Source organism: Martes martes, assembly GCF_963455335.1.
Source record: "Martes martes genome assembly, chromosome: 1".
Classification (NCBI taxonomy): domain Eukaryota; kingdom Metazoa; phylum Chordata; class Mammalia; order Carnivora; family Mustelidae; genus Martes; species Martes martes.
In genome coordinates, this window is record NC_137888.1 from 160,957,423 (window position 1) to 160,984,688 (window position 27,266).

At 44.2% G+C, this 27,266-nt stretch overlaps 1 protein-coding gene and 1 pseudogene across 2 annotated transcripts; both read left to right on the forward strand.

The window, feature by feature from the left end:
- Nucleotides 1-1,955: 1,955 nt before the first annotated feature.
- On the forward strand, nt 1,956-26,860 carry ISY1 (ISY1 splicing factor homolog). The gene is made up of 11 exons (XM_080811480.1): nt 1,956-2,223; nt 4,301-4,323; nt 5,384-5,435; nt 6,491-6,556; nt 7,808-7,850; nt 10,383-10,495; nt 15,371-15,488; nt 20,318-20,440; nt 21,225-21,346; nt 25,631-25,717; nt 26,108-26,860. The coding sequence occupies exons 1-11, from the start codon at nt 2,221-2,223 to the stop codon at nt 26,213-26,215; spliced, it is 858 nt and encodes a 285-aa protein (XP_080667606.1). The 5' UTR covers nt 1,956-2,220; the 3' UTR covers nt 26,216-26,860.
- LOC308347788 (cytochrome c oxidase subunit 6C-like) lies at nt 4,870-5,167 on the forward strand (annotated as a pseudogene). Its single transcript has one exon. The product of its transcript is annotated as a cytochrome c oxidase subunit 6C-like (transcript).
- Nucleotides 26,861-27,266: the final 406 nt, after the last annotated feature.

Consider the following 27,266-nt stretch of genomic DNA (forward strand, 5'->3'; position numbering starts at 1 on the left):
GCTCTTGGTTTACGGTAAGTCTGACTCTTACTGGTTTCTACACTAAAGAGAGTTTATTGGTCTATAGAAGTGAAGACTGAGCAGTGGGCTTGAGGCCTTATTCAGCAACTCGCTTAGGTCCCCAAATACTGAGTCTTGTCTTGGAGTCCTAGAGTGGCTGACAGCAGCTTCTGGTATTACGTTTGTTCTGACATCCACTCAGCACTGCAAGCAAAGTCCGGAGACTCACTCTGGGTCAGCCTGGGTCTTAAGCCCACCACTCAATCAATATTCATAGGGAGATGGCATGGATTGTTTAGCTTAACCTAGCTTTCTTATTCTGTTCTTAAAGCTGGGAATGTAGTTCCCTTCCCCTGAACCGTAAGATTCCCAAATGGAGTTCAGGTAAGTGGGTAGGCAGAACGAATGCTGAAAGGACAATCAATATAGGTAATGACTTATGAATCCTGTTTCATATAACCTCTGCATCCTAGTGTCAGGGATTTAATGGATAAAGATACAGAAGTCTGAGAAACTTCTGCCTCAGAAAAACTCATTTGAGTGAGGAATGACCTTGCTTGTTTGGGATCAACAAGCTTTGTTATGTGTTACTTATGGTAAAGGTTAATAAAGGCAATAAAAGACCCCCAAATGCAGCAGCTTAAACAAGATGATGTTTATTTCTCTCTCATTCTACAGAACTAGATGTTCCACAGCTGGGAGATGGCTCTGGCATCCTCACAATTTTTCCATTTCTGAGTTCAAGGTGGCTGTTGCCATACTCGCCTCTCAGCAGGGAAGGGAAAGGGCAAAGGGAAAGGCATGTCCATACTTTTCATGACACTGCCTAAGTGGCACACATTCCTCTCATTCAATTCCCATTGACTATTATGTAATCACAAACCCATAACTAGCTGCCAGAAACGTGGGAAGATGGAGTCTAGTTGGGTGGCTAAATGCCCACCTGAAACTTTTAAGGAGACAACTTGTCCTTACCATGGCTCAGGCATGAGATTCTGGTGTCTACTCTTCCAAGTACTTGTCCTGCCTGATCCTGAACCACAAGTCAGCAGCCTTCCCCCCCCGCCTCCCCCCGCGGACTTGTGTCTCAGGTTGGAGCCGAAGTGCTCACCATTGGTTAGGTCTTCTGGCAGAGGAAGGCACTGAAAAGGGAGAGCTGCTGTTACTGGCTTAATTTGCTACCGTCCTTCGCCTGAATTCCACACCACAGCTCTCGACACCATACGGGAGTAGCCCCCAGAATCATACCCACCCATCAAATGGCCTCTCCCGTGTTTCTGGGTCCTTGTTTAACGATCATCTTATCCTCGCACTATACTCATCACACACTGACCGCATCTCTCTGGTAGTGATATACATACCACCTCTCTAACCAACCTCCTCCTCCGAGTTGGTAGCTTTTTCTTCCCCGGTCCTTACATTTTTTACTTTAAAAGAAAGTGACTTCAAGTACCGGTTCAGCTCTGATAAGGCCCGCGATTCCAGAAGAGCTCGGAAAAAGGCCCCACGCAAATGACAGGAAAACGCGAAGGAATTTACGAAGCCCGGCCAGTTCGAACTCCTGGAGAGCACTTGCTCTGCTCTGCCCGAAGAGGCATTTCAGCGCCTGCTAGCTGGAGTCTGCGCCTTCCACTTCTGGAGCTGCCTAGCCTCTTTTGCGCAGGCTGGGAGGACTTCGTTCGGAGGCATGAGGATGAGCGATTTCCACAAGGGTACGGTTGCTCTCACCAGAAGAAGCAAAAAGGGGGACGGAGGGATGCGACCTACAGTATCAACCGTGACGCCAAACAGCTCAGTGTCAACAGCAGCAGGTACCGCCGGCTTCCGCAATGCCAATAATTAACGCGATAAAATATGCACTTGTTATCGCGAGATCAAAACCAGGGGGCTAAGCCAAACATATCAGTCTCACTACGCAAGCGCAATTTTGCCAACACCCGCCCCGCCCATCCTTCGTACGCGTGTATTGGTGCAGCCTCCAGACGCCTACGGAGGACCAGCCTTACAGGAGCGCGCTCACGTTTCCTCCTCCCCTTGTCAATTCTTCAACTTCACTTCCAGCTCCCCACTTCCGGTCCTTCCCATTTGTCCTTCCGACAGAAAAATCGGCGGTGCGGTCGCGTAGAGTATTTCTGTTCCCGCTACGGTCTGCCTCGCGGGAGGCGGTGAAGCTCCGGGGGCTGGGGCCGCGCGGCCCAAAGGCGGCACCCGCGCTCAACCATGGTGAGTTGGGTGGGTGCGTGATGGAGGGGGCGAGCGGGCGGGCTGTGAGGGCTCCCGGCCCCATTCGGGGTGCTCGTGGTGTAGGCGCGCGCAGCCGGGCATCACTGCAGACTTCAGGCTCCTGGGCTACCTGGAACTTGGGTTTTTTTCCTCCTTGCTTCAGCTGTCAGAAGTTGGGGGAGGAAACGGGAACCTCGGGAGCGGAGGAGTTACCTTCTCCGACAGTGTTTTCATGTCGATCAAGCGCTTTAAGTTACCGCTCGGGAAAAGTAAGGCATAGAGAGGCGCAGGGACCGGCCCCAAGTCACGGTGCCCGGCGTGGGCCCACTTGTGTGTCCCCAAGTCTCATACGGGAGATGAACAGCGGTTGTGACAATATGTTTCTGGGTTATTTGATTTATGTGTTCTCGGTCTCCCCCACGAGATACAAACTTCACGAGGTCAGGGTTTTTTTCACCATTGCTTTCTTAATGTCTAAAACGGCGTCTGGCACGTTGTGGGTGTTCGGTAACGATTGAACAGGTGACATAGTGTTATTGCGTGAGGGTGTGATCTCTGTGGTCTGGAGTTGTCTGTTGGCTGCTCACGACAAGTAAATGTGAGAATGCACATAGCGCTGGTACGAAAAACTTGCTCATACATCTTGGTAACCATAATATTTTCATTAAGTGAAGCCCCCGTAAGAACCACACGATGCAGTAATAAGGTTGTAGATGTATTTATTGCAAGCTCTTGCAGATTAATGAGCCCAAGATCCGAAGAAGAGGAGAAACCAGTGGACTAGAAGCAGCCCTTTCTGTGGGAGAATATGCCCCAAATTACTGCTTCATACTGCTCTGCTCAGCCTTGAGGCTCTTCCTTTCTGAACTCTAGCAAGCATAGGGAATCCATCTCTCCATTCCCTAGCAGGGGAGAGGGCTCCCTGGACCTGGATATTTCTGGGTACAGGAGTTGTTGGTTATTTTATAACACTCTAACCATCACACATTTGTATTTGTGGGCCTGCATTATCCTGGGTATATTCCCTTATCATATTTATTCATTGTTTTCGGTGGGGGGGAGTTCCAAGAAGTCCCCTCAAGAAGAAGATCCGTGGCTCAATTGCTAGCACCTACCATGGTATTTTAAGCATGGAGTAAGCATTGAGAAACATTAACTTAAATATTCAGAATCTCTAGGATTTAGTGAAATAGGTAGGAGACTGCCTCAGCCTTCAAGATGATGGTTTCCCCTGGGAAAGCTGCGCTGTTTTATTCCTTAGTAGATAATGTGTTCATGTATCCATCCAGCTTTCGCCAAGTTTTTTCCTGTGGTCATCGAAAGGGAGGACCAGAAAGGATACTTAAATTGAGCTCACTTTTGCTGAGTATAAACTGCATACCTGATGTTTTCATGTATTTTTCTCATCAAGTCATCATGACATCTCTATGAGATAAGAGGTATGATCCCTATTGTAAAGATGGGGAAACAGAGACTGCTTCTCAGGAATGCTAAGCTGAGAGTAAAATTCAAGTCCCTGACTCAACAAGTACAAGTATAAGCAGAAATGCTTATACTACAACCCAGAAAACATGTTCTGTGCTTGACACTGTGTTTCAGGGACAATTGTCTTGACACTAGTATGACAATACTTACATAAAACTCAGTTTGGATAAGCCAGCCTTTTCTTTCTCAAATTCTGCTGGCAGGAAATAGACAATTGGGATGCTGGATGGAAAGGACCACAGTAGTTATAAACCCAAACAAAAGGTAGCAGCCCCGTTGGGAAGAACGGGCTACAGAAGAACTTTCTGGGATGGTGATGACACAGATGATACATTTTGAAGGATAGATAGGAGTAAGCCAGATCCAAGGGGGTGGGGATAGTGGAGAGGTAAAGATTTTAGGTGGAGGGAGCAGTGTAAGTAAAGTCACAGGATTTGGACATCTGTTGATTTTTTGCTGTTGTTGTCGTTACAGTGTACATATACTAGTTCAGCCTTTATGTTTGTGACTGTCCTTGTGATACTTTTATCCAAATAGTACATGAAAAAAAGGGTATTTTAAACATGGGCATTTTTCTTCCCTTCTCTCTTAGGCCCGAAATGCAGAAAAGGCCATGTAAGTATCAACTTAATTTTAATTATCACCACAGCTCTTTTTGTGTTTGGACCTTTTGGTATGTTTCTTTCTCTACATGTGTTAAAATAGTATTCCCATATTTGCTGTTTGTTTTCCCCATTAGTGTTTTCTGACAGATTCCAGAACTTATACTGGATAAACATTAGTTCACTTGGGGATGGTGCAGGGGGTGTGAGAGTGACAACTGGGCACCCCATGATATTAGTCTTTTAACATCTGGATGTGTTGCTCACCACAGTGGTCTGATGCTTGGAGTTCCCCACAGTCTTTACATCCAGTGTAAGTAAAATAGTTACATCCAAAAACATTGGATGTTCAGGAACACCAGTGGCTTTTTTAAGTCCCTCACTGTTGGAACATGGAAATGCATAACTTCTCTGTGGTGTCTTAATCTCTTTCACATGCTCGTGTATGCTCTCTTTTTTTTAATGAATAAGTATTATGAAAAAGTACGTAATAGGTCCATTTGTTTATCAGTTAGGAAGGACGTTAGGTTTGAGGTTGGTGTTGAGGAGAATAACAACCATGACTTCCAGTGCTTTGACGGAACCTCAGGTGCGAGGCCTTCTGGCCAAGCGTCTGCGATTTCATGTTGTTGGAGCCTTCGTTTATCCCTGGGGGTTGCAACTTTCTATAAGTTTGCTGTGGCCGAACCAAGGAAGAAGGCATGTGCAGGTTTCTACAGAAATTATGATTCCATGAAAGATTTTGAGGAGATGAAGAAGGCTGGTATCTTTCAGAGTGCCAAGTGATTTTGGAATGTAAAGAATTTCTTTGGGTTGAGTTCAATTGAAGTTTGTCACTGACCTGTGTTCCTGAACTATGAAGCGTGAATATTGGGTTATGGAATAGTTTGCCTTGATAAATAAACAACTAACAAATACGTTGGACAGTTAAAAAAAAGTATATAATAATATATATATATGAGTCATATTAATGAATACCTTACATGATGGTCATGAGCAGATCTACCCCATCTAGGAACTTGGGTGACAACTCTGGGAGCAGTATCTTACGGAGTTTTCTCTCTTCCTGATAGGACGGCCTTAGCAAGATTTCGCCAAGCTCAGCTGGAAGAGGGAAAAGTGAAGGTTGGTGTAAAGCTTCCTCGTGAATTGTAAAGTGTCAAGAACAAATGTGGTAGAACTCCCTTCTGAGCAGGCTAGACTTCCTGTTTCTTTCTTTCTTTTTTTTTTTTCTAAAATTTATTTTTTGACATTTAATGTAGTTACATGAAAGTAGAGAGAGTAGTATAATGGTTCTTTTTTTTTTTTTTTAAAGATTTTATTTATTTGACAGATAGATCACAAGCAGGCAGAGAGGCAGGCAGAGAGAGGAAGGGAAGCAGGCTCCCTGCCGAGCAGAGAGCCCAACGTGGGGCTCGATCCCAGGATCCTGGGATCATGACCTGAGCCGAAGGCAGAGGCTTTAACCCACTGAGCCACCCAGGCGCCCCTAGACTTCCTGTTTCTTGTCTGTGCTTGCTGACATTCTTATGAGTCTGTACCCGTGAATTCTACGTGTACCTCCCTCTAGCTGGGGCAGTGTGATGATCTAGCTGCTTGTTCTTCCGCCTCCTCTGTATTATGATAATTGGCTTCCCATATTATCCCAGCTCTGTCTAATATAGGAAGTGCCATGGAGAGCAGCTCTAAAGCTGCAACCAGTGAGTGATCTCAATTCATGGAGGCTCAGCCAGGTTAGGAATAATATGTACCATTTTTTCAATATTTTTGTTTTGTTTTTTTAAAAAAAATTTTACACATACGTGCTTACACACATGCACATGTATACACACGTATGTTCGTTCTAAACACTGAAGCCATTATTTCTTAAGATAATATGAATATGCCATGAAATGGATATAACCTAGCTTACTTGGCCATCTCTCTGGAATTTTAAGTGGTTTCCAGTGGTTCATTCTACTAGATACAATGAAGCCTCTGTATGTATGTTTTTGTATGTATACTTCTTTCCTAAGTAGAGACTGGAGTGTGAAACGTAAGGCTTGAAGATCATCTGAAACTGAAGCTTCAAATGTATTTAGACCATTGGACGTTTAGTCTTCAGGGCTGAATCAGTTGTGGATGCTGTATAAAGTTGGTAACTAGGACAGTGGCAACATGTGTATTTTGCTTCTTCTTAGGAACGAAGACCCTTCCTTGCCTCAGAATGTACTGAGCTGCCCAAAGCTGAGAAGTGGAGACGACAAGTATGTTCTGGGTGAATCTGGTCTTAGTAGAAGTAACAAGTCTCTAATTGCTTCTTTTTGAATTGAGGTGTAATTGATACAGAATGTTACACTGGTTCAGGTGTACAGCATGGTGACACCACAAACATAGCTACCATCTGTTACCATAAACCCAATTATAATACCACTGACTATATGCCCTCTGCTCTACCTTTCCCCACACTGTGACTTATCATTCTATAATTGGAAGCCTGTACCTCCCACTCCCCTTCATCCATTTTGCCCATCCTCCACCCTCGCCCCTCTGGCAAGCATGAGTTGGTTCTCTGTATTTATGGGTCTGTTTCTACTTTTTTGTTTATTCATTTGTTTTTTTGATTCTATATATACGTGAAATCACATGGTATTTGTCTTTGCCTGACTTATTTCACTTAGCATAACACCTTCTAGGTCCATCCATGTTGTTGCAAATGGGACGATGCCATTCTTTTTTATGGCCAAGTAATATTCCATTGTACATGCCCACCACATCTTCCTTATCCATTCTTCTGTCCCTGGACACGTGGGTTGCTTCCATATCTTGGGTATTGTAAATAGTACTACAGTTAAGATACATTTTTTTCAAATTAGTATTTTCATTTTCTTTGGGTAAATAGTAGTGGAAATATTGGATCATATAGTATTTCTATTTTTAATTTTTAAGGAACCTCCATACTGTTTTCCAAGGTGGCTGCACCAGTCTATATTCCCACTAACAGGGGGAAAAAGAAAAGAGAACAAGGGTTCTCTTTTCTCCACATCCTTGCCAGCACTTGTTATTTCTTGTCTTTTTGATTCTAGCCATTCTGACAGGTGTAAGGTGATACCTCATTGTGGTTTTGATTTTGTATTCTGTTGTTTCTTATTATCTGAATGGTTCATTACCAGGATTCTAAGCTTTTTTTTTGTTTTTTTTAAATATTTTTTAAATTTTATTTTTTATATATCTTTTAAAGATTTTTATTTATTTTTTTTGACAGACAGAGATCACAGGTAGGCAGAGAGCCAGGCAGAGAGAGAGGAAGGGAAGCAGGCTCCCTGCTGAGCAGAGAGCCCGATGCAGGGCTCGATCCCAGGACCCTGGGATCATGACCTGAGCTGAAGGAGAGGCTTTAACCCACTGAGCCACCCACGCGCCCCCTAAGTATTTTTAATTACTGATTTTGAATTACATTTTTTCTGTGCTTTCAGACATGTTCAAAAGTCATGAGAATTACTTTTTTTTTTCCACAGATCATTGGAGAAATCTCGAAAAAAGTGGCCCAAATTCAGAATGGTAAGGTAACCTGCCTTTTAAAGTGTTGATTCTCAAATCCACAATTAGACGTGGGGATTTCAGCACTTTTCTCAATAGAACAAGTAGATAGAAAATCAGTAAGGGGGCGCCTGGGTGGCTCAGTGGGTTAAAGCCTCTGCCTTCGGCTCGGGTCATGGTCCCAGGGTCCTGGGATCGAGCCCCGCATCGGGCTCTCTGCTCGGCAGGGAGCCTGCTTCCCTTCCTTTCTCTCTGCCTGTCTCTCTACCTGCTTGTGATCTCTGTCAAATAAATAAAATCTTTAAAAAAAAAAAAAAGAAAATCAGTAAGGACATACAAGAACTGAACAATAGGGTTAATCAATTTGACATTTATAAAACACTCCAGGAGACATTTGTCAGGATCTGGAGAAATTTTGATTTTTACAACTTGGGTTGCTACTGGCGTTTAGTGGATAAAACCAGGGATGCTGCTAAGTATCCTCCAGTGGCTCCTACAAAGAATTTTTGACCCAAAATCTCAATAGTGCCACTGTTTAGAAATAGTTTCCTCAAAAGGAAATTGAAACCTGAGTAGCCCTATATCTATTAAAAAATAATTTAAAAAATTTCTTTTTCTTTCTAAGTAAACTCTGTGCCCAGTGTGAGGCTTGGGCTCATGACCCCAAGATGAAGAGTTGCATCCTCTACTGACTAAGTCAGCCAGGCACCCCTATATCTGTTAACGAAAATGAATTAATTGTTAAAGCCTTCCAGCAAAGAAATCTCCAGGCCCTGGTCAGTTCTACCAAACCTTTAAGGAAGAAATAATACCAATTCAACATAGTTTCTTCCAGAAAATTGAAGGGGAAGGAGAAGGAATACTTCCTCATTCATTTTATAAATTTTAGTATTAGCATTATCATGATACTAAAATTAAAAAAACGACATTACGTGGATAGAAAAAAAAACTGCCAACCAATATTCCTCATGCATGTAGACGTAAAAATCTTCAACAGAAAAAAAAAAATCTTCAACAGAATATTAGCAAACCAAATCCAGCAATTTACAAAAAGAGTAATAAATCACAACCAAGTGGGATTTATCCTGGGAATGCATTGCTGATTCAGCATTCAAAAATTAATGTAATTCACTTAATCACCATTCTAAAGTTGAGAAACCACATGCCCTTCTCAGTAGATATAGAAAAAATATTTGGTAAAATTTAACCTTCACTCGTGATGAAAACTCCACTGACTGGGAATAAGAGGAAGAAAGTTTTTTTAACCCTACCAAAAGACCTATCACTAATATCATAATTAATGGTGAAAGACTGCATGCTTTCCTCCTAGGGGCAGGAATGAGGCGGATACCTATTCTCACCACTTATATTCTAGGTCATACTGGAGTTCCTGGTCAGTGCAGTAAAGCAAGAAAAGGAAATAAAAGGCACACAGACTGGAAGGGAAGAACTATAATTCTCTGTTCTCAGATCATATAATTTTCCCTGTAGAAGATCCCAACAAAGCTATAGAAAGATTTCTAAAATGAATAAGTGAGTTTAGCAAGGTCACAGAATAGAAGGTCAATACACAAAATCAATTCTATTTTTATAACATAGCACTGAAAAATTGGTACTAGAACATTTTTAAAAAGTGCTATTTACAGAAGCACCAAAACACAATAAATACTTAGGTATAAATCTAACAAAACATATGTGCAATCTGTATACTTTTTTTTTTTTTTTAGATTTTATTTGTTTTCTTGAGAGAGAGACAGAGATGGTGAGAGAGAGAGCACAAGTTGGGAGGGAGAAGCAGGCTCCCCGCTGAACTGGGAGCCCCACTTGGGGCTCAAACCCAGGACCCTGGGATCATGACCCTGGGATCATGACCGAAGGCAGACGCTTAACTGACTGAGCTACCCAGGCACCCCTGTAATCTGTATGCTTAAAACTACAAAACACTGATAAAGGAAATCAGAGATGACCCCAGCACATGGAGAGATACACAACATTCATGGATGGGAAGCCTCAGCATAAAACATTGATGAAATCCCAACAGGATTTTTTTTTCTTTGTGAGTAGGTTACCAGATTCTTTTCTACATTTTTTTTAAAAGAGATTTTATTTTTTTATTTGACAGACAGAGATCACAAGTAGGCAGAGAGATAGGCAGAGAGAGAGGGGGAAGCAGGCTCCCTGCCGAGCAGAGAGCCCAATGTGGGGCTTGATCCCAGGACCCTGGGATCATGACATGAGCTGAAGACAGAGGCTTTAACCCACTGAGCCACCCAGGTGTCCCCACTCATTTTAATAGTTGGATAAAAGGAACTGCAGGATTGCTTCAGTTACGAGGAGGAAGTTGTTTTTCAAGGATTTTTTTTCCCCCCTGTGCTCGTGAGAACTCTGTTACTAATCCTTGTTTTTCCTTTATTTGGGTGTTGATGGTTTTTCTTATAAACTTACACGAGTATTTTTGTACCGGATACCTTTGTAAGTGTTGATGTTCATTTTTAAGAGTATAACATTGAGTGCTATTTTGAAGAAACGATATTAATGTTTTTTGTTTTCTAGCCGGTTTAGGCGAATTCCGAATTCGTGACTTGAATGATGAAATTAACAAACTGCTAAGAGAGAAGGGACACTGGGAAGTCCGGATAAAGGAGCTGGGCGGTCCTGATTATGGAGTAAGTAAGCAGTGGTCTCAGAGGATCTTGGGCAGCTGGGTAGCTTTGAATCCCCTGCAGCCCCTGGCCCATGTCTGCCACAGAGTATGCACTTGAGGAATGAAGGAATGAAAGAAGGCTTGGAAAGTGCCCGTGGGGTGTGGACAGGAAGCATGGGTAGGATAATCCTTAAAGGCCCTATAGCCCAGCCCTCAGAGAAGACAAGGCACTTGAGTTTAGTGCCCAGATGTTCTTGAGTAAGCCACTTCATCTCTCTGGGCCTTTTGTTTAAAACGACCCTAGTCTTGGGGCGCCTGGCCGGCTCAGTCAGGGGAGCATGTGACTCTTGATCTAGGGTTTGTGAGTTGGAGCCCCATGTTGGGTGTAGAGATAACATAAAAGAATAAAAGTCTTAAAAAAAACAAAAATGACCATGATCCCTTTACATCATCTCTGAGCCTCTTGGGAGTCGGGGCAGCCATTGTTAGGTTCTTTCCTGGAGGGGGCTTTGAGGGCCCTCCATTCTTTCCTGCAGTCGCCTAGACCGGCTGTCAAGTTTTCAGGACCATGACCCATTATAAAACACACACATAATACAGACTCTGTCAAAACCCAGTACACACAAAAATGTACCAAAAAAATTCGTGTTGATGCATGTTGAAATTTTTTCTATTCTGTTATATTTTGACTTAAAAAAATTGGTGATTGTGACCCCCTTAATTGATTTCATGACCCACTCATGGGTCTCAGCTTTAAAAAATACTAGCCCAGAGCCCACCCCATTGATTCGTTTGTGAAGAGGTCTACCTCAGGTCATTTGACTTGTTCAACGAGTTGTAATGTGTTATGCAGGAAGTAGGTGAAGTTTTTCTAACCTGCTGGTATTCTTACTTTTATGAAACTTTAACACCTAATTCTCACTTAAGTACCTGGTGTACAAATGAAGAAGAGGCAATCATGTTTCTTGAGCCCTGGTTTTGTTCTTGGCACCGTGTGAGGAACTGTCTCACTTACTCTTTTGAGCAGTTCGGTGACAGTGATCTTATGTGTCCTGTCGGACAGCTTTAAAGTAATGCAGAGGTTTGATAACCCTCCCGGAAAAGTGACCTCAGAAGCAGTAAAAAATTACTATGTAAGATATTCTTAACTGCCACCACCCAAAGTCAACATTAATTTTCTTAAAATTTTTAGTGTTATTTTTTGCTGAAATATAATTGACACATAATATGACATTTATTTCAGGTGTACCACATAGTGATTCAGCAATTCTTGTACATATATTATGCAGTGAGCATTGTTAACCATCTGTCACTACAGTTATTATATTATTGACTAGATTTCTTGAAAAAATTGATTTAAAAAAATCCCAGTATAGTTAGTTTCAGGTGCATAATACAGTGACTCCACAGTTCTGTACATTACTCAGTGCTCATCATGATAAGTGTACTCTTAATCCCCCTCACCTGTTTCACCCATTCTCCCTCCCAGCTCCCCTCTAGTGACCATCAGTGCATTCTCAATATATAAGAGTCTGGTTTTTTGTTTTTTTTAGTTTGTTCATTTGTTTCTTAAATTCCATATATAGGGAATGTCATGGTATTTTTTTTTCCTCTAATTGACTTATTTTACTTATCATGATAGCCTACAGATCCATCTATGTTGTTACACATGGCAACATTTCTTTCATTTTTATGGCTGAGTAATAGTCCATTGTGTATATATATATATATTCCTTTATATATGTGTGTGTGTGTGTGTGTGTGTGTGTATCCCATGTCTTCCTTATCACTTTAACAGTCAGTGAACCCTTGGGTTGCTTCCATATCTTGGCCACTATGAATAGTGCTACAATAAACATAAGAGTGCATATATCATTTCAAATCAGTGTTTTCGTTTCTTTGAGTAAATATCCAGTAGTGCCATGACTGGAACATATGGCAATTCTATTTTTAATTTTTTTAGGAACCTCTGTACTGTTTTCCACAGTGGCTATACCATAGTGTGAATTCCCACCAGCGTGCAAGAGGGTTCCTTTTTCTCCTCATCTTTGCCAACAGTTGTTGTTTCTTGTGTTTTTGATATTAGCCATTCTGACAGGTGTGAGATGATATCACACACTGTGGTTTTGACTTATATTTCTCTGATTATGTGTGATGTTGTGCATCTTTTCAGTGTGTCTGTTGGCCATCTTCATGTCTTTGGAGAATGTTCCTGTCCTCTGCCCATTTTTAAATTGGATTATTGTTTTTGGGTGTTGATTTTAATTTTTAATATTTTGGATATTAACCTCTTTTTTAATTTGGATATTAACCTCTTATTGGATATATCATTTGCAGATATCTTCTCCCATTCAGTAGATTATCTTTTAGTTTTGTTGATTGTTTCCTTTCCTGTGCAGAAGCTTTTATTTTGATGTAGTCCGAGTAGTTTGTTTCTGCTTTTAATTCCTTTGATTCAGGAGCCCAATCTAGAAAAATGTTGGTATGGCTGATGTCAGAGATATTACTGCCTCTGCTCTCTTCTGGGACTTTATGGTTTCAGGTCTCACTTTTAGGTCCTTAACCCATTTTGAGTTTATTTTTATGTATGGTGTAAGAAAGCAGTCCAGTTTCATTCTTCTGTATGTGACTGTCCAGTTTTCCAGACACCATTTGTTGAAGAGACTGTCTTTTTTCCATTGGATATTCTTGCTTCCTTTGTCATGCATTAATTGACCGTACAATCCTAGGTTTATTTCTGGGCTCTATTGTGTTCCATTGATCTATTCATCTGTTTTTTGTCACAACCCTACTGTTTTGATTTATTATAGTTTTGTAGTATATCTTGAAATGTGGAATTCGGCTTCGTTTTTCTTAGGATTGCTTTGGCTATTCAGGGTTTTTGTGGATCTAAATAAGTTTTGTAATTATTTGTTCTAGTGTTTTGAAAAACACTGCTGGTATTTTGATAGGGATTGCATTAAATCTGTAGATTGTGTTGGGTAATGTGGACATTTTAACAATATTAATTCTTCTTGTACATGAGTGTGAAATGTTTTTTCATTTGTCACCTTCAATTTCTTTTTTTTTTTAATAAGATTTTATTTATTTGACCAAGAGAGAGATCACAAGTAGGCAGAGAGGCAGGCAGACAGAGAGGGGGAAACAGGCTCCCCACTGAGCAGAGAGCCCGATGCAGGGCTCACTCCTAGGACCCTGCGATCTCGACCTGAGCTGAAGGCAGATGCTTAACCCACTGAGCCACCCAGGTGCCCCAGATCTTCAATTTCTTTTATCCGTGTTTTGTAGTTTCAGAGTAGAAGTCTTTGACTTCCTTGGGTAAGTCAATTCCTAGGTATTTTATAATTTTTGCCGCAATTCAATATCAGTGTTTTAATGTACTTCTTTTTAGAGTTTTTTAAAAGATTTTATCTTTTTTTTTTTTTTTAAGATTTTATCTTTAAGTAATCTCTACACCCAACATGGGGGTTGAACTTACAACCCTGAGGTCAAGAGTTGCATGCTATACCGATTCAGCCAGCCAGGTGCCCCTCTTTCTAGAGTTAGTAAATGCTTACCAATTCTATTTCCATTTTCTGTGTGTAAAAGTAATACATTTAGAGTCTTAGTTTCACAAGATGAGAGGAGTTCTGGAGATGAATGGTTGTGAGGGTTACATGATAGTTACGAACGTATTTAATGTCACTGAACTGTCCACTAACACTGGTTAAGATGGTACATTTTGTTATCTATATTTTACCACAATAAAAAAGAAAAGAAAAAGTAGTACATTATCATTAAGGTCAGAAAAGTATAAAGAAACAGAGCATTCAGTCAGAGTGCCATTACCTGGATGCAACCTGAATAGTTCCTTCCGTTCTTCTGTGAATGCCAATGACTGAGATCACACTTACTGTCTGTACAACTTTGGTTGTAGCATTTGTGCTTCTTTCCAAAATGGTAACATTGGTTATGTAGATACTACATAGTTCTGTGCAAAAACAAACAAACAAAAAACAAAAAAAAAAGCGAGAGAGAAAATATAAAAATTATAAAATATTTAAAAATTTGTTATGTTCTGTGCATGATACAGAGTATGTTATATTTTTCTAGCCCACAGAGCTGCTACTGACATTTTCTATTTATCTAACTTTTATCCTATGAATATATATGTTCTTTTTTTTTTTTTAAAGATTTTATTCATTTATTTGAGAGAGAGCATGAGAGGAGAGAGGTCAGCGGGAGAAGCAGACTCCCTGCCGAGCAGGGAGCCTGATGTGGGGCTTGATCCCAGGACTCTGGGATCATGACCTGAGCTGAAGGTAGACACTTAACTGACTGAGCCTCCCAGGCGCCCCAAGACATTTACCTTTGATACAATCATTTTATCCATCCTACTTGGCTGTTTCACTGATTTTCCCAGTAATCTCCTTTTTAGCATTTGCCCCTTTAAGACAGGACCTAGTTCAGGGTCACATACTACATGTAGCTGTTGATAGGATCATCTTTGATGGATAGAATTCTCTCTTCAGGATGTATCTCATTTGTCTTTTACTGCTTGTCATTGAAGTTTGCAATTGTTTCTTTAAGCTTTTGTCACTTGGGTTATATCATAAGTGTCATCCTAAGGTGATACGAAAGTTTCATAAGAATCATCATTTTTAAGGCATAGAATATTTTCCATCCTTGAGTATGCTGAAATTTACTTAAATTGTCCTCCTACTGTTAGGTATTTAGGCTGATTTTATTTTATTTTATTTTATTTTTATTTAGGCTGATTTTTATTTATGAAAAAAAATGGACCTAAATATTTTTCTCTGTACATCAGTGTTTTCCCACATTCAGTGTTATTATCTTAAAGTATATTTGCAAACATGTGGACTAAAAGATCCATTTTCTCTTTTTCCTTCCCAATAAGAAAGTTGGCCCTAAAATGCTGGATCATGAAGGGAAAGAAGTCCCAGGAAATCGAGGTTACAAGTACTTTGGAGCAGCTAAAGATTTGCCTGGTGTCAGAGAGCTTTTTGAAAAAGAGCGTAAGTAACTACTAATGTTTGTGATGTAGTTTGTGCTGATGCTAACATAGGTTTTTGCCTCTGATTGCTAGTGATCATCATAACACACCTGTAGGCTAGGTGCTCTTCCTGTATTGTTCCTCAGATGCTCCGCAGTGGTGTCAGAATTACTGCCCCCAGATTTGAGAGGAAGGGAAGCAGGCTCCCTGCAGAGAGCCTGATGTGGGGCTTGATCCCAGGACCCTGGGATCATGACCTGAGCCGAAGGCAGAGGCTTTAACCCACTGAGCCACCCAGGCCCCCCTTATTGTCCCCAGATTTCAAATGAGAAACTGTAAGTACTAGTAGTTGAAGTTGTAGGCCCAGGGCACACAGATGGGGCTGGGAGGTGCATCCAGAATTGACTGGCACCAAATTCTCACCCTTGGCACGTGCCAGTCTCTCAGCCTAAATGTTTCCCTGTTTGAGGTTTCCTTAGATTATTAGGACAGACTCTGATGTTCATTGGAAAAGGTTCCTGTTTCAGTTACTTATTAGTTGAAAAGCCCTACCTGAAGAACACATACAACCTTGGGCCAGACCCCAGGAGGTATAAATGGAGAAAAGTGGAAAGGCTGTGTGTGGACTCCCGCTGCTGGTCCCCTCACCTGACCTTCCTTCTCTCTCCGTGGCCCTGGGGAGTGTCAGCCAAACCTTGGCCTTCCAAAATGCACTTGGAAACCACTAGCCTGGAGTGTTCGTGGATTTTAATTTTGCCAGAAAGTAGTCTGAACTCTTATACAAAGAAGTATGAATAGCAGAGAAGATACTAGTATTGTCACTACTGTTGGGATTCTGCCCCATTTCCTTCCAGTCAGTTTTTCTGTTTGTTTAAAAATATAATTCTAGGGGCGCCTGGGTGGCTCAGTGGGTTAAAGCCTCTGCCTTCGGCTCAGGTCATGATCCCAGGGTCCTGGGATTGAGCCCCGCATCGGGCTCTCTGCTCAGCAGGGAGCCTGCTTTCTCCTCTCTCTCTGCCTGCCTCTCTGCCTACTTGTGATCTCTCTCAAATAAATAAATAAAATCTTAAAAAAAAAATATGTATATATATATAATTCTACCTAGGGGCACCTGGGTAGCTAAGCAGGAAGCCTGCTTCTCCCTCTACCACTCCCCCTGCTTGTGTTCCCCCTCTTGCTGTGTCTCTCTCTGCCAAATAAATAAATAAAATCTTAAAAAAAAACCCAAATAAATAAAAATACAGTTCTACCTATATTAAGCCCTTCTTTTTAAATTAATTATGCCCAAACTGTTTTGCCTGTGTTATTAACAACACTTAAAAACAATTCAGGAGGCAGTGCACCTGGGTGGCTCAGTTGGCTAAACACCTGACTCTTGATTTCGGCCCAGGTCATGATCTCAAGGTCATGAGGTTGAGCCCTGCATCAGGCTCTGTGCTTAGTGGGGAGTCTGCTTGGGATTCTCTCTCTCCCTCTTCCTCTGCCCCTCCCCCCTCTAAAAAATAATCTTTAAAAAAAATAATAATAACAATTTAGGGGGTGCTTGGCTGGCTCAGTAGGTGGAGTGTGGGACTCTTGATTTCAGGATTGTGAGTTTGAGCCCTGTGTTGCGTGTAGAGATTACTTAAAAATAAAATCTTAAAAAAAATCTTTAAAAAAATAATTCAGAGTTTAAATATCATGCTGTTCATTATGAAATTAATATAATTTTATTATAGAGAAGTTGCAAAATACAGAAAATCAGAAAAAAACCTGTCCATATTTTCACATCTTATAGATGACAGTTGTTGACATGTTGGGGCATATTTTCTTCAGTTTTTAAAGGGAAATGACAACCCAACATTGGTCAAAGAATCAAAGCTAATAATTTAAGAAGAAAAAATTCATGTGAATGAAAATACATATGTGGAGGGGGCTCCTATACTGAGGTTATACTGTACATATTACTTTTTTTAATTTGCATTTTTCTAAAAAAATCAATTGTAGATTTTTTTTTAAAAGGCAAGTGCTTTGGTCTTTTTTTTTTTTTTTAAGATTGTTTATTTATTAGGGAGAGAGAGAGAGTGCACAAGCAGGAGGAACAGCAGGCAGAGGGATAAGCAGCGGGGTGCTCCACCCCAGGACCCTGAGATCATGATCTGAGCTGAAGGCAGACAGTTAACCAACTGAGCCACCCAGGCACCCTGAAAGTGCTTAAGTCAGTCAGTTTTTTTTTTTTTTTAAGATTTTATTTATTTGACAGACAGAGATCACAAGTAGGCAGAGAAGCAGGCAGAGAGAGAGGAGGAAGCAGGCTCCCTGCTGAGCAGAGAGCCCGATGCGGGGCTTGATCCCAGGACCCTCAGATCATGACCTGAGCCGAAGGCAGAGGCTTTAACCCTCTGAGCCACCAAGGCGCTCTTAAGTCAGTCTTAATGAGTATAATTCAAATAGCACTGTCTCCTGGGTCCCCCCCATCCCTGTGCCCCTGGATAACTGGTAATCATAATTATCTGATTTGGTACATTCCCTTCCAGGCTTTTTAAAAAAATGCACTTACATGCTTATTTCATCAGCTAAATTTCATCATTGTAAGTGACAGATGACTCAACCCCTGTTCCGTTTAGGCAGAAAAGTGAATTTATTGACTCACATAACTGAAAAGCCCACGGGTGGTTTGTCTTCAGGAAAGGCTGATACCGGGCCACATTTCCTCCTTGTAGTTTTGACTTCCAGTCTGTGAGCTTGTTTCTCTCTCTAGCTCTCTGCTTGTGGTGGCAAGTGGTCTATCATCAGTTTATGCTTTGTCCTCTCTCAGCAAGAGATTTTTCCCTGCCCCGAAGCGGTTAAAGCAAAACTACTAGAATTGGCTCTGGTTGGCTTGGATCAGATCCTAGGTCCATCCTTGAACCAGTCCCTGTGATGGGGAGGGATGCAGTGTTTTGAGTCAGCCAGGTTTTAGCCCTGTACCCTGTCCTGGGTGCAGCCAGAATCGTCACAGGACAGGGACCAAGAGTGGTGCAGGGTTGGACAGACTTGCCATCACCAGCATCAGGGTGATGGCTGGAGGACTGCCAAGACCCAGTGGCTCTCCCATACCTGTCGTGCGGTGCTCTGTGTTGATATCCTCCCATCCTTTTGCTTAGAACTCTGTGAGTGGATATGAAGGATTAAAGCGTAGAGGATATGAATTAGCTATACATTATGTAACTATTCATTCACTGGTAGACCTTTAGCTATTTCTAGTTTCCCATAATTGTAAAATGTTTGTGGATCTGATGGTTAAAAATTTATTATTTTTACTTTTTATTTCCTTGGTTTACTAATGAAATTGATAATTGAATTCAGTTACTAATTGAAAAAATTTTTAAAAGATTTTATTTATTTATTTGACAGACAGAGATCACAAGTAGGCAGAGAGGCAGGCAGAGAGAGAGGAGAGAGGAGGAAGCAGGCTCCCTGCTGAGCAGAGAGCCCGATGCGGGGCTCGATCCCAGGACTCTGGGATCATGACCTGAGCCGAAGGCAGAGGCCTTAAACCACTGAGCCACCCAGGAGCCCCACTAATTGAAATTTTTATACATGCAAAATTTTTCTTCTGAAATGATCAGCTTTTACTCTTTCACCTCTTGGGTTATCATTTCCCTTTTGATTTTTTTTTTTTAAGATTTGTATTTATTTATTTGACCAACAGAGATCACAGGTAGGCAGAGAGGCAGGCAGAGAGAGAATGAGAAAGGGAAGCAGGCTCCCTGCCGAGCAGAGAGCCTGATGTGGGGCTTGATCAGAGGATCCTGGGATCATGACCTGAGCCGAAGGCAGGGGCTTTAACCTACTGAACCACTTAGGTGGCACCCCTTTGCGCGCGCACAAGTGTGGGGGAGGGGCAAAGGGAGAGGGAGCCCGATATGGGGCTGGATCCCAGGACCCTGAGATCATGACCTGAGCCAAAGGCAGACACGTAAGCAACTGAGTCACTTTGGTGCCCCTAAGATTTTTTTATTTTTAAGTAATCTCTGCACCCAACATGGGGCTGGAACTCATGACCCAGAGATAGAGAGTTGAACAGTCCATCGACTGAGCCATGCAGGGCCCCCCTCCCTTTCGATTTTTAAGAATTACATAAATATTCTGAGTACTAACCCTTAGTCTGAAAATATTTTCTTCAAGACTTTCTCATTTATCTTTTTGGTTTGTTTATAGTTTCTTTTGTCTTATCTATATACTTACGATTTTCCATCGCATTTTTATTAAACCTCATGACATTTCCTGTATTATCAAAACACCTTGTGAAACAGCTATGGGGGGGCCATAGGGAACCCCATTCCCCACACATCCTGTAGTTCACAGCCGTAGTTATTCCAGGTTTTCACAACTCTGTAAACAATGCACATCCGTCCATAGAGCTTTGCCTGCCTTTGTTTTTTGTTTTTTAAGTTAGGATAAATTCCTTCTAAATAGGCTAATTGGGTTACAGGTTTCAAAACTGATTGAGAAAAGGGTGGGTTGTACCACTTAACGTAGTTCTATGGCTAGTATAGGAGGTGCCTATGTTGTGGTGTTTTCTTTTTCTTTTTTTTTTTTAATATTTTATTTATTTATTTGGCAGAGAGAGATCTCAAGTAGGCAGAGAGGCAGGCAGAGAGAGAGAGGAAGCAGGCTCCCTGCCGAGTAGAGAGCCCGATGCGGGGCTCGATCCCAGGACCCTGAGACCATGCCCTGAGGGGAAGGCAGAGGCCCAACCCCGTGAGCCACCCAGGCGCCCGTCATGGTGTTTTCTTGAGCGTACTCCCTTGGCTGCAAAACATTGTATGGGATGCAGGCTCGAGTGTGATTGTGGTGATTTAGTTAAGTCGGTGCTGTTTCTTTTAGCTCTTCCTCCTCCAAGAAAGACACGTGCGGAGCTCATGAAAGCAATTGATTTTGAATACTACGGTTACCTTGATGAAGATGATGGTGTCATCGTGCCTTTGGAACAGGAATATGAGAAGAAATGTAGGTCTATGAGCAACTCATTTCATTATAGATGGCATCTGGTTTCCGTTCTGTCCCTAGAAAATGGGTTTGTAAGTAGTGCCATATGCCAGAAGCGAGTGTATTTATTGCTGATGGTCTTCAGAAGCTGTGGTCTGTTTCTGACTGAACCCTCCGTTAACTACGATGCCATCCAGGGCTGTGTGGGGCAGAAGCAGCAGATGGGGGAAGCCCAAGGGTGCCATCGGACCTGTTCCCCACCCACCCGTAATTCATCATCTGGATTCCTTCCCACATTGGCCTTTCTTAAACTCAGGAACTAGTGTCCATTTAAGTGGCTTTTCAGTCTGCTTTAAACACAGCTAATACATTAATAGTGCAGAGCAAGATGGCTGACCTTGAGCACTTCCTCCACACCAAGTCTTGTGCTAACCATTTTCTGGACTCTGTTCTGAAGCCTCATGACAGCATTGTGAGGAATTGTTAGTGCTGATCTCCGAGTGGTGTGTGGAGCTAGGGCTTTGGTCGGGAGTCTGAGCCTGTTTCCAGCAGCATGTACCGTTGTGTCTCCCTTGTCAACCTGAAGCCACTCAGGTTGCTGAACTTGGGAGGATCTTGGAATGTCCCTTAAACAGCTGCCTTATTGTGACTTCCGGCCAGAGCTGTGGTGTGACCAGACTCTCTCACATCCTGCTCCTGCCCGCCAGGGCAGAGTGGAGGGCGCGACTCTTCAGCAGGGACACGGGGCCTTGCCCTGCATGGTGGGTAAAGCTAATTCAGAGGCCTGACTCTCCTGTTTCTCCAGTCAGGGCCGGGTTGGTGGAAAAGTGGAAAGCAGAGCGAGAGGCCCGGCTGGCGAGAGGAGAAAAGGAGGAGGAGGAGGAAGAGGAGGAAGAGATCAACATATATGCTGTCACTGAGGAGGAGGTACTGTGGGCGGGGTGGGGGCCCTGGTCCTCACTGCCTTCTGCTCCGAGCCACTGGCAAGACTGGGCCTTGGGGGAATCGGTGGGGCGGTAGGAAGCCTCAGCTCACTGGGGAGAGATCAGGGTCAAAGCCCAGCTCTCTGGCTGGGACCTCCTCTTCCTTACGTGGAAGATGGGTATGAAGATCACCTCGTGCATCCCAGGGAGGGTTCCAGAAGGGAATGGCTGTGAGAGTGTGAGAGCACCCTGTAATCTGTGCTTTACACCCAGAATTACTTTCCTGCTTCTTAGAGGTAGGTCCCCCTGAATATACTGCTACCCGACTTCTAAACACATGGGAAGCCATATGAGTTACAGCCCCTGTCCCCATTTTTCCTTCTTATTTATCTGTTCACTTATTTATTGTTACTGTGTTTTCAGGCACAATTATAGATCTGTTGCATTAGTTGCTTACTTTACAAAGTACCACAGATGGGGAGGCTTAAACACCAGAAATGGGTTTACTCAACCTTCTAGAAGCTGGAAGTCTGAGCTCAAGGTATCAGCAGTAGGTCGTGTCATTTCTCTTTAGATGCCAGTACCAGGAGCTCTGCTACAATCTTAACACCCCCCATCCCCCCAGGGTAGAGACAGAAACCCACCCAGAGCAGACAAGGCTTTGATGCACAAGGTCACCCGAGGGTGGAGCTGTGGTCCTGCCTCACAGCCAGAGCCTTCTAGCTCCAGGCTCTCCTGAGGGGCCTGCCATGCAGGCCTCACTCCTTGACGCGTCTAGAGAGAATGAAGTGGATTTGCTGGACTGAGAAGGGGAGGGGCGTTACTGCTGTGTGGGCGGTAGGTCAGGGCCTGTACGAGGAGCTTGCTGTGATACGGGTGGGAAAGAAGCAGACTCAGAGAAGGTTAGTGACTTGTTGGCATCACACAGGATGTAGCTGACCTGAGGCTTCTGGGCAGGTCTGGCTGATGAGCGGTGAGAACAGTGAAGCATTTGAAATAAGCTGGCATATGTGCTCGCTTTGGCAGCTGAAGTAGTCTGGCAGCATGCCCTAGGAAGGTCTCGTCTGGTCTTGTATTTTCTTCTCTTGTCTTGTTTTTTCTTTTCTTCCTCCCTCCCTTTTTCCTTTTTTTTCCCCCTAAGTGGAACCCAGCGCAGGGCTTGAACTCAAGACCCCACGATGAAAACCTGAGCGGAGATCGAGGGTCAGATGCTTAACCAGCTGAGCCACCCAGGCGCCCCTACCTAGGAAGGTCTTCTTTAGCTGCAAACATTCATTTGCTCTTTTAGCAGCTGTTGGCTTAATTAGTGGCTACTGTGATTCGGGCCCATGCAGGGGCCACAGCAGTAACCAAGCTCTGCTTGTAGCTTAAAGTCAGTGGGGAGACAGTCCAGTGGGTAGAGTCAGTGGAAAACAGTGGCTGTCACAGCAGCTCTGAGACAGTGACACAGGGTGGGGAGAGCCCATGAAGCCTTTCCTGGGGAGCAGCCTGTTCACCTGAGGCCTGGAAGATCAGGAGAAGTTTACCAAGTGAGAGGCGGTGAGGGAAGAGTGTTCCAGGCAGAAGGGAACAGCATGTACTGAGAGACACTGTGGGAGTTTGGGGGACAGAGGACAGGCCCGTGTGGCTGAAGCACAGTGTGGGCTGCTAGTGGGGAGAGGAGAGGAGGCGGGAGAGAGAGGCAAGGCAGGATAAGTGAGCTCCCCAGCTCTATAGGGAGGAGGCTTTGCCTTTATCCGGAGAGCAGTGGCAGGCCTCCAAAGGTTGTTGTGGGTTTTTTGTTTTATTTTTTTTAAGATTTTATTTATTTATTTGAGAAAGAGGAGAGAACAAGCATAAGGCAGAGGGAGAGGGAGAAGCAGACTTCCCGCTGAGCAGGGAGGCTGTTGTGGGACTCAATCCCAGAACCCTGAGATTATGACCCCAGCCGAAGGCAGCCGCTTCACTGACTGAGCCATCCAGGCACCCCAAGTGTTTTTTTTGGTTGTTGTTGTTGTTGTTGTTTTAAAGATTTTATTTATTTATTTGACAGACAGAGATCACAAGTTGGCATAGAGGCAGACAGAGAGAGAGGAAAGGAAGCAGGCTCTCCGCTGGGCAGAGAGCCCGATGCGGGGCTCGATCCCAGGACCCTGGGATCACGACCCGAGCCGAAGGCAGAGGCTTTAACCCACTGAGCCACCCAGGCGCCCCGTTGTTGTTGTTTTAAATAATTTACAGGAACGGTAGCACAGAGGGTCCTAGGTATCCTTCACCCAGTTTTCCCCAATGGTTACATCTTCCAGAGTTATAGTACAATATCCACGCTGCAGGACAGAGTTGGGGTAATGAGTGCATAGAGTTTGGTGTCTTCTATCACGTGTGGATTTGTGTAACCACCATTTCTTTCTTTCTCTCTCTCTCTTTTTTTTTTTTTTTAAACGATTTCTTTATTAGAGCACATGTGGTGGGGAGGGCAGAGGGAAAGGGAGAGAGAGTCTTAAACAGATGCTCTGCTCAGCATGGAGCCCAATGCGGGGCTTGATCTCACAAACCTGAGATCAGGACCTGAGCCAAAACCAGGAGTTGGTCACTTAACTGACTGTGCCACCGAGGCGCCCCTGTAACCACCATTTCAGTCAAGATACAGAGCTGTTCCCTCTCTGCACTGCTCCCTTAGAGTCACACCTCCCTCCTTCCCCCACCCCTCACCCCTGGCAAACTGTTCTCTTTCTCTATAATTCTGTCATTTTGAGAATGTTTCATAAATGAAATCATACCTTATGTCACCTTTGAGGATGGTTCCTATACTCAGCACAGTGCCCTTGAGATCCATCGGAGTTGTTGGATTCAAGAGTTCATTCCCTTTTATTGCTGAGTAGACTCCATATGGAGAGAAGTATGCGAGTGGTAAGTGGGCAGGTCAGTGCATTTTCACAAGGCGAACAACCCCATGGAGTAAATATCCGGTGACGAAACAGAACATGACCATGACCAGCACCCTAGAAGCTTGCTTCCGCCCCACTGGGTGTTACTCTCCTGACCTTGGATAACCCTTAAGCTCTTACCTATTTCTGAACTTGACGTTTGCCGGTGGAATCATGCGTACTCTTTAGTGTCTCATGGTCACGGGTATCTGTTCAGTGCCCAGTACCAAATGAGGCTGCCGTGGCCTTCCTTGTTCACAGGGAGCCATTTATGTTGCATGTACATGGAGGAGCGGAATTATCAGGTCATAGGGGAGGCACGTGCTGTACTTCAGAAGATGCGGCTGAACCATTTCCTGGGGTGCTGGGCCCATTTGCCCTCCTGCCAGCAGCATCCAAGATGTTCTGCTGAAGGGTCTCCAGCCAGCTTCCGTGGGCAACGGGTGTGCCGAGAGGCCAGTGTGGGCCACCCGGGGCCTCCCAGGGGTCCTTGCTGTTCAGGTCTCCCAAGCCACGGTATTTCCTTAGGTGATTAGTAATCTCTCTTGACTCAAGTGCAGCCTCTGAGTTGGCCTTTTTTTCCTCTATGTGGTACATTTTTAAATCTTCATTAAACAAAATAGAGAACATGTACGAGGTTCAAAAGCCAAAAAAAATAAATACATAAAGATCAACAAAAATTCTATAGGTCTCTTGGTGCAGAGATGCGCCTGGTTCTCACAGCTCTTGCTAGTTTCTGTTCCTGTTTTCTTTCCTCAGACAAAAGGTGGCATCATTTACACATAGCTTCATTGCTTTTTAAATAGTTAATGGTGGGGGCACCTGGGTGGCTCAGTTGGTTAAGCGTCTGCCTTTGGCTCAGGTCATGATCCCAGCCAGGGTCCTGGGATCGAGCCCTGCATCGGGCTCCCTGCTCAGTGAGGAGCCTGCTTCCCCCTCCCCCACTCCCCCTGCTTGTGTTCCCTCTCTTGCTGTGTCTCTTTCTCTGTCAAATAAATAAAATCTTCTTAAAAAGTAAAAATAGGGCGCCTGGGTGGCTCAGTGGGTTAAGCCTCTGCCTTCGGCTCAGGTCATGATCCCAGGGTCCTGGGATCAAGTCCTGCATTGGGCTCTCTGCTCAGCGGGGAGCCTGCTTCCCCCTCTCTGTCTGCCTCTCTGCCTCCTTGTGATCTCTCTCTCTCTCTCAAATAAATAAATAAAATCTTAAAAAATAAGTAAATAAATAGTCAATGGTGCTTCTTCGTGTCTTTCTGAGCCTTGAGCTTCCTCTTTCCTTTTGTTTCTTCCTTGTAAGCAGCTGCACAGATGTCCAGTTTTGTAGTGACACTGGCCTGTGTTTAATAAGCTCCCGCTCACTGACTATTTGGGGGTTCTGTTTGTAGTCTGATGAGGAAGGCAGCCAGGAGAAAGGAGGTGAAGATGGGCAGCAGAAGTTCATCGCCCACGTTCCAGTGCCATCCCAGCAAGAGGTAGGACAGAGAGGGGGGAGCTGCCCTTGCCGGTGGGTCTTCCCCAGCGCCAGGGATCTCACCTCTAAAGGAGACTGCACGGAGTGGGGGAGCGGGTTTGCCTCGGCCTTCCTGTCCATTAGGGCAGCTCTGACTCCGACCACACTGGTTGCTATGCTTACAACAGGGTGTGGACTCCCGAGGAGGCAGGCTCTCGTCTGCTTTAGGGGATACTGACACACGGTGTTCCCACGCTTCCGGTGGGGAAGAGTGGGGCTTGGGGAGATGCCTCTGGGTTTTGGCTCCTCAATGGCCTCTGTCCCGGGCACTTCCTCCTGGCCAGGTTCCAGCAAGGCATGGAGGGCCTCTTGGAGGAGTAAAGGATGAGCCCTTTCTTCTTGCCATCCACAGATCGAGGAGGCCCTGGTGCGGAGGAAGAAGATGGAACTCCTCCAGAAGTATGCTAGCGAGACCCTGCAGGCCCAGAGCGAAGAGGCCAAGAGACTTCTGGGCTACTAGGGCTGAGCTGAGACCTGCTCAGGGTCTGAAAATCTAACAGGAGACCATCATCCCCCGGTGGCCCTTGGTGAGCCCACCGCACTCTGCTGTCCTGGGATCGCAGACAGGCTGGCTAGTGCTGCGAGTCTTCCTGCTACTTCCCCTACCTTTCCTAACCCCCCTCTCCTGATCCGAAGGGAGGGGCTGCCTGGGCCTCCCTGGCAGGCTGTCTGTGTGCCGAACCCGTTCAGCTGTCACTTTTGTACAAATGTTTTGCTATTGTAGGAACCCACTTATTTTTATCCGGAGTGTGTAAAACAGGCTGCTCACAGACAGCCTGCGTTTTACTTAGCTTTCTACTGTCATCGCTGGGGAGGGAGGTCAATTTATGACTGCCATTAAAAAGATGCAGTTTTTCCTAAAAAGACGTATTGCTACCTCCTCTTGAAAAATGACAAAATGTGTCAACCCTGGGCCCATAGTCACATATGTCAGCCGCCAGCCAGGGCTGTTCCTTTTGGGTCAGGTTCTGCTCCCAGTTGTCTGTGGCCCACTCAGCCTGCCTCATTCCCTTCTGCCCAGTGGCAGGAGTTTCAATTTGTTACTTCTGTCTTACGACTCGTTCAGAAGAGAGCTATTTTTATTAAAGATTTTTATATGAAAGGGAAGCTTCCATGTCTGTAGCTTGTTCCCTGGAACCGCACTGAGGTGCAGTGGGATGTCTGGTGCAGAGTCCCCGCTGGGGCCAGAGGCCCGAAGCACATGGCCCGGGTGTGGGAGGGATGGGAACCATCCCAGGCTCCCTCTCAGGGGAGAGGTTGGGGAGGCCTCCAAGGTGGCCTGGGTCAGAGCACACCACGGATGCCCAGAAAGCAACAGTCAGGGCTAAGCCTGTCCTCTGGGCTGGGTCTATTCTTTCCAGTAGAGATGGGACACAGCAGTCTCTGGGGCTGTGTGTGTGTGTGTATGTATGTGTATGTATGTGTGTGTGTGAGGGGGGCTCCACGTACTCTGTAGGGATCCTGGGAGAGTCTGGAGTCCGTGTCAGGACCGGGGGGCTGTCCTTTGGGTC

Coding starts and splice junctions, on each gene's coding strand:
- ISY1 (XM_080811480.1), top strand. Junction 4,324..5,383: donor CGAAATGCAGAAAAGGCCAT/GTAAGTATCAAC, acceptor TCTTCCTGATAG/GACGGCCTTAGCAAGATTTC. Junction 6,557..7,807: donor CTGAGAAGTGGAGACGACAA/GTATGTTCTGGG, acceptor TTTTTTCCACAG/ATCATTGGAGAAATCTCGAA.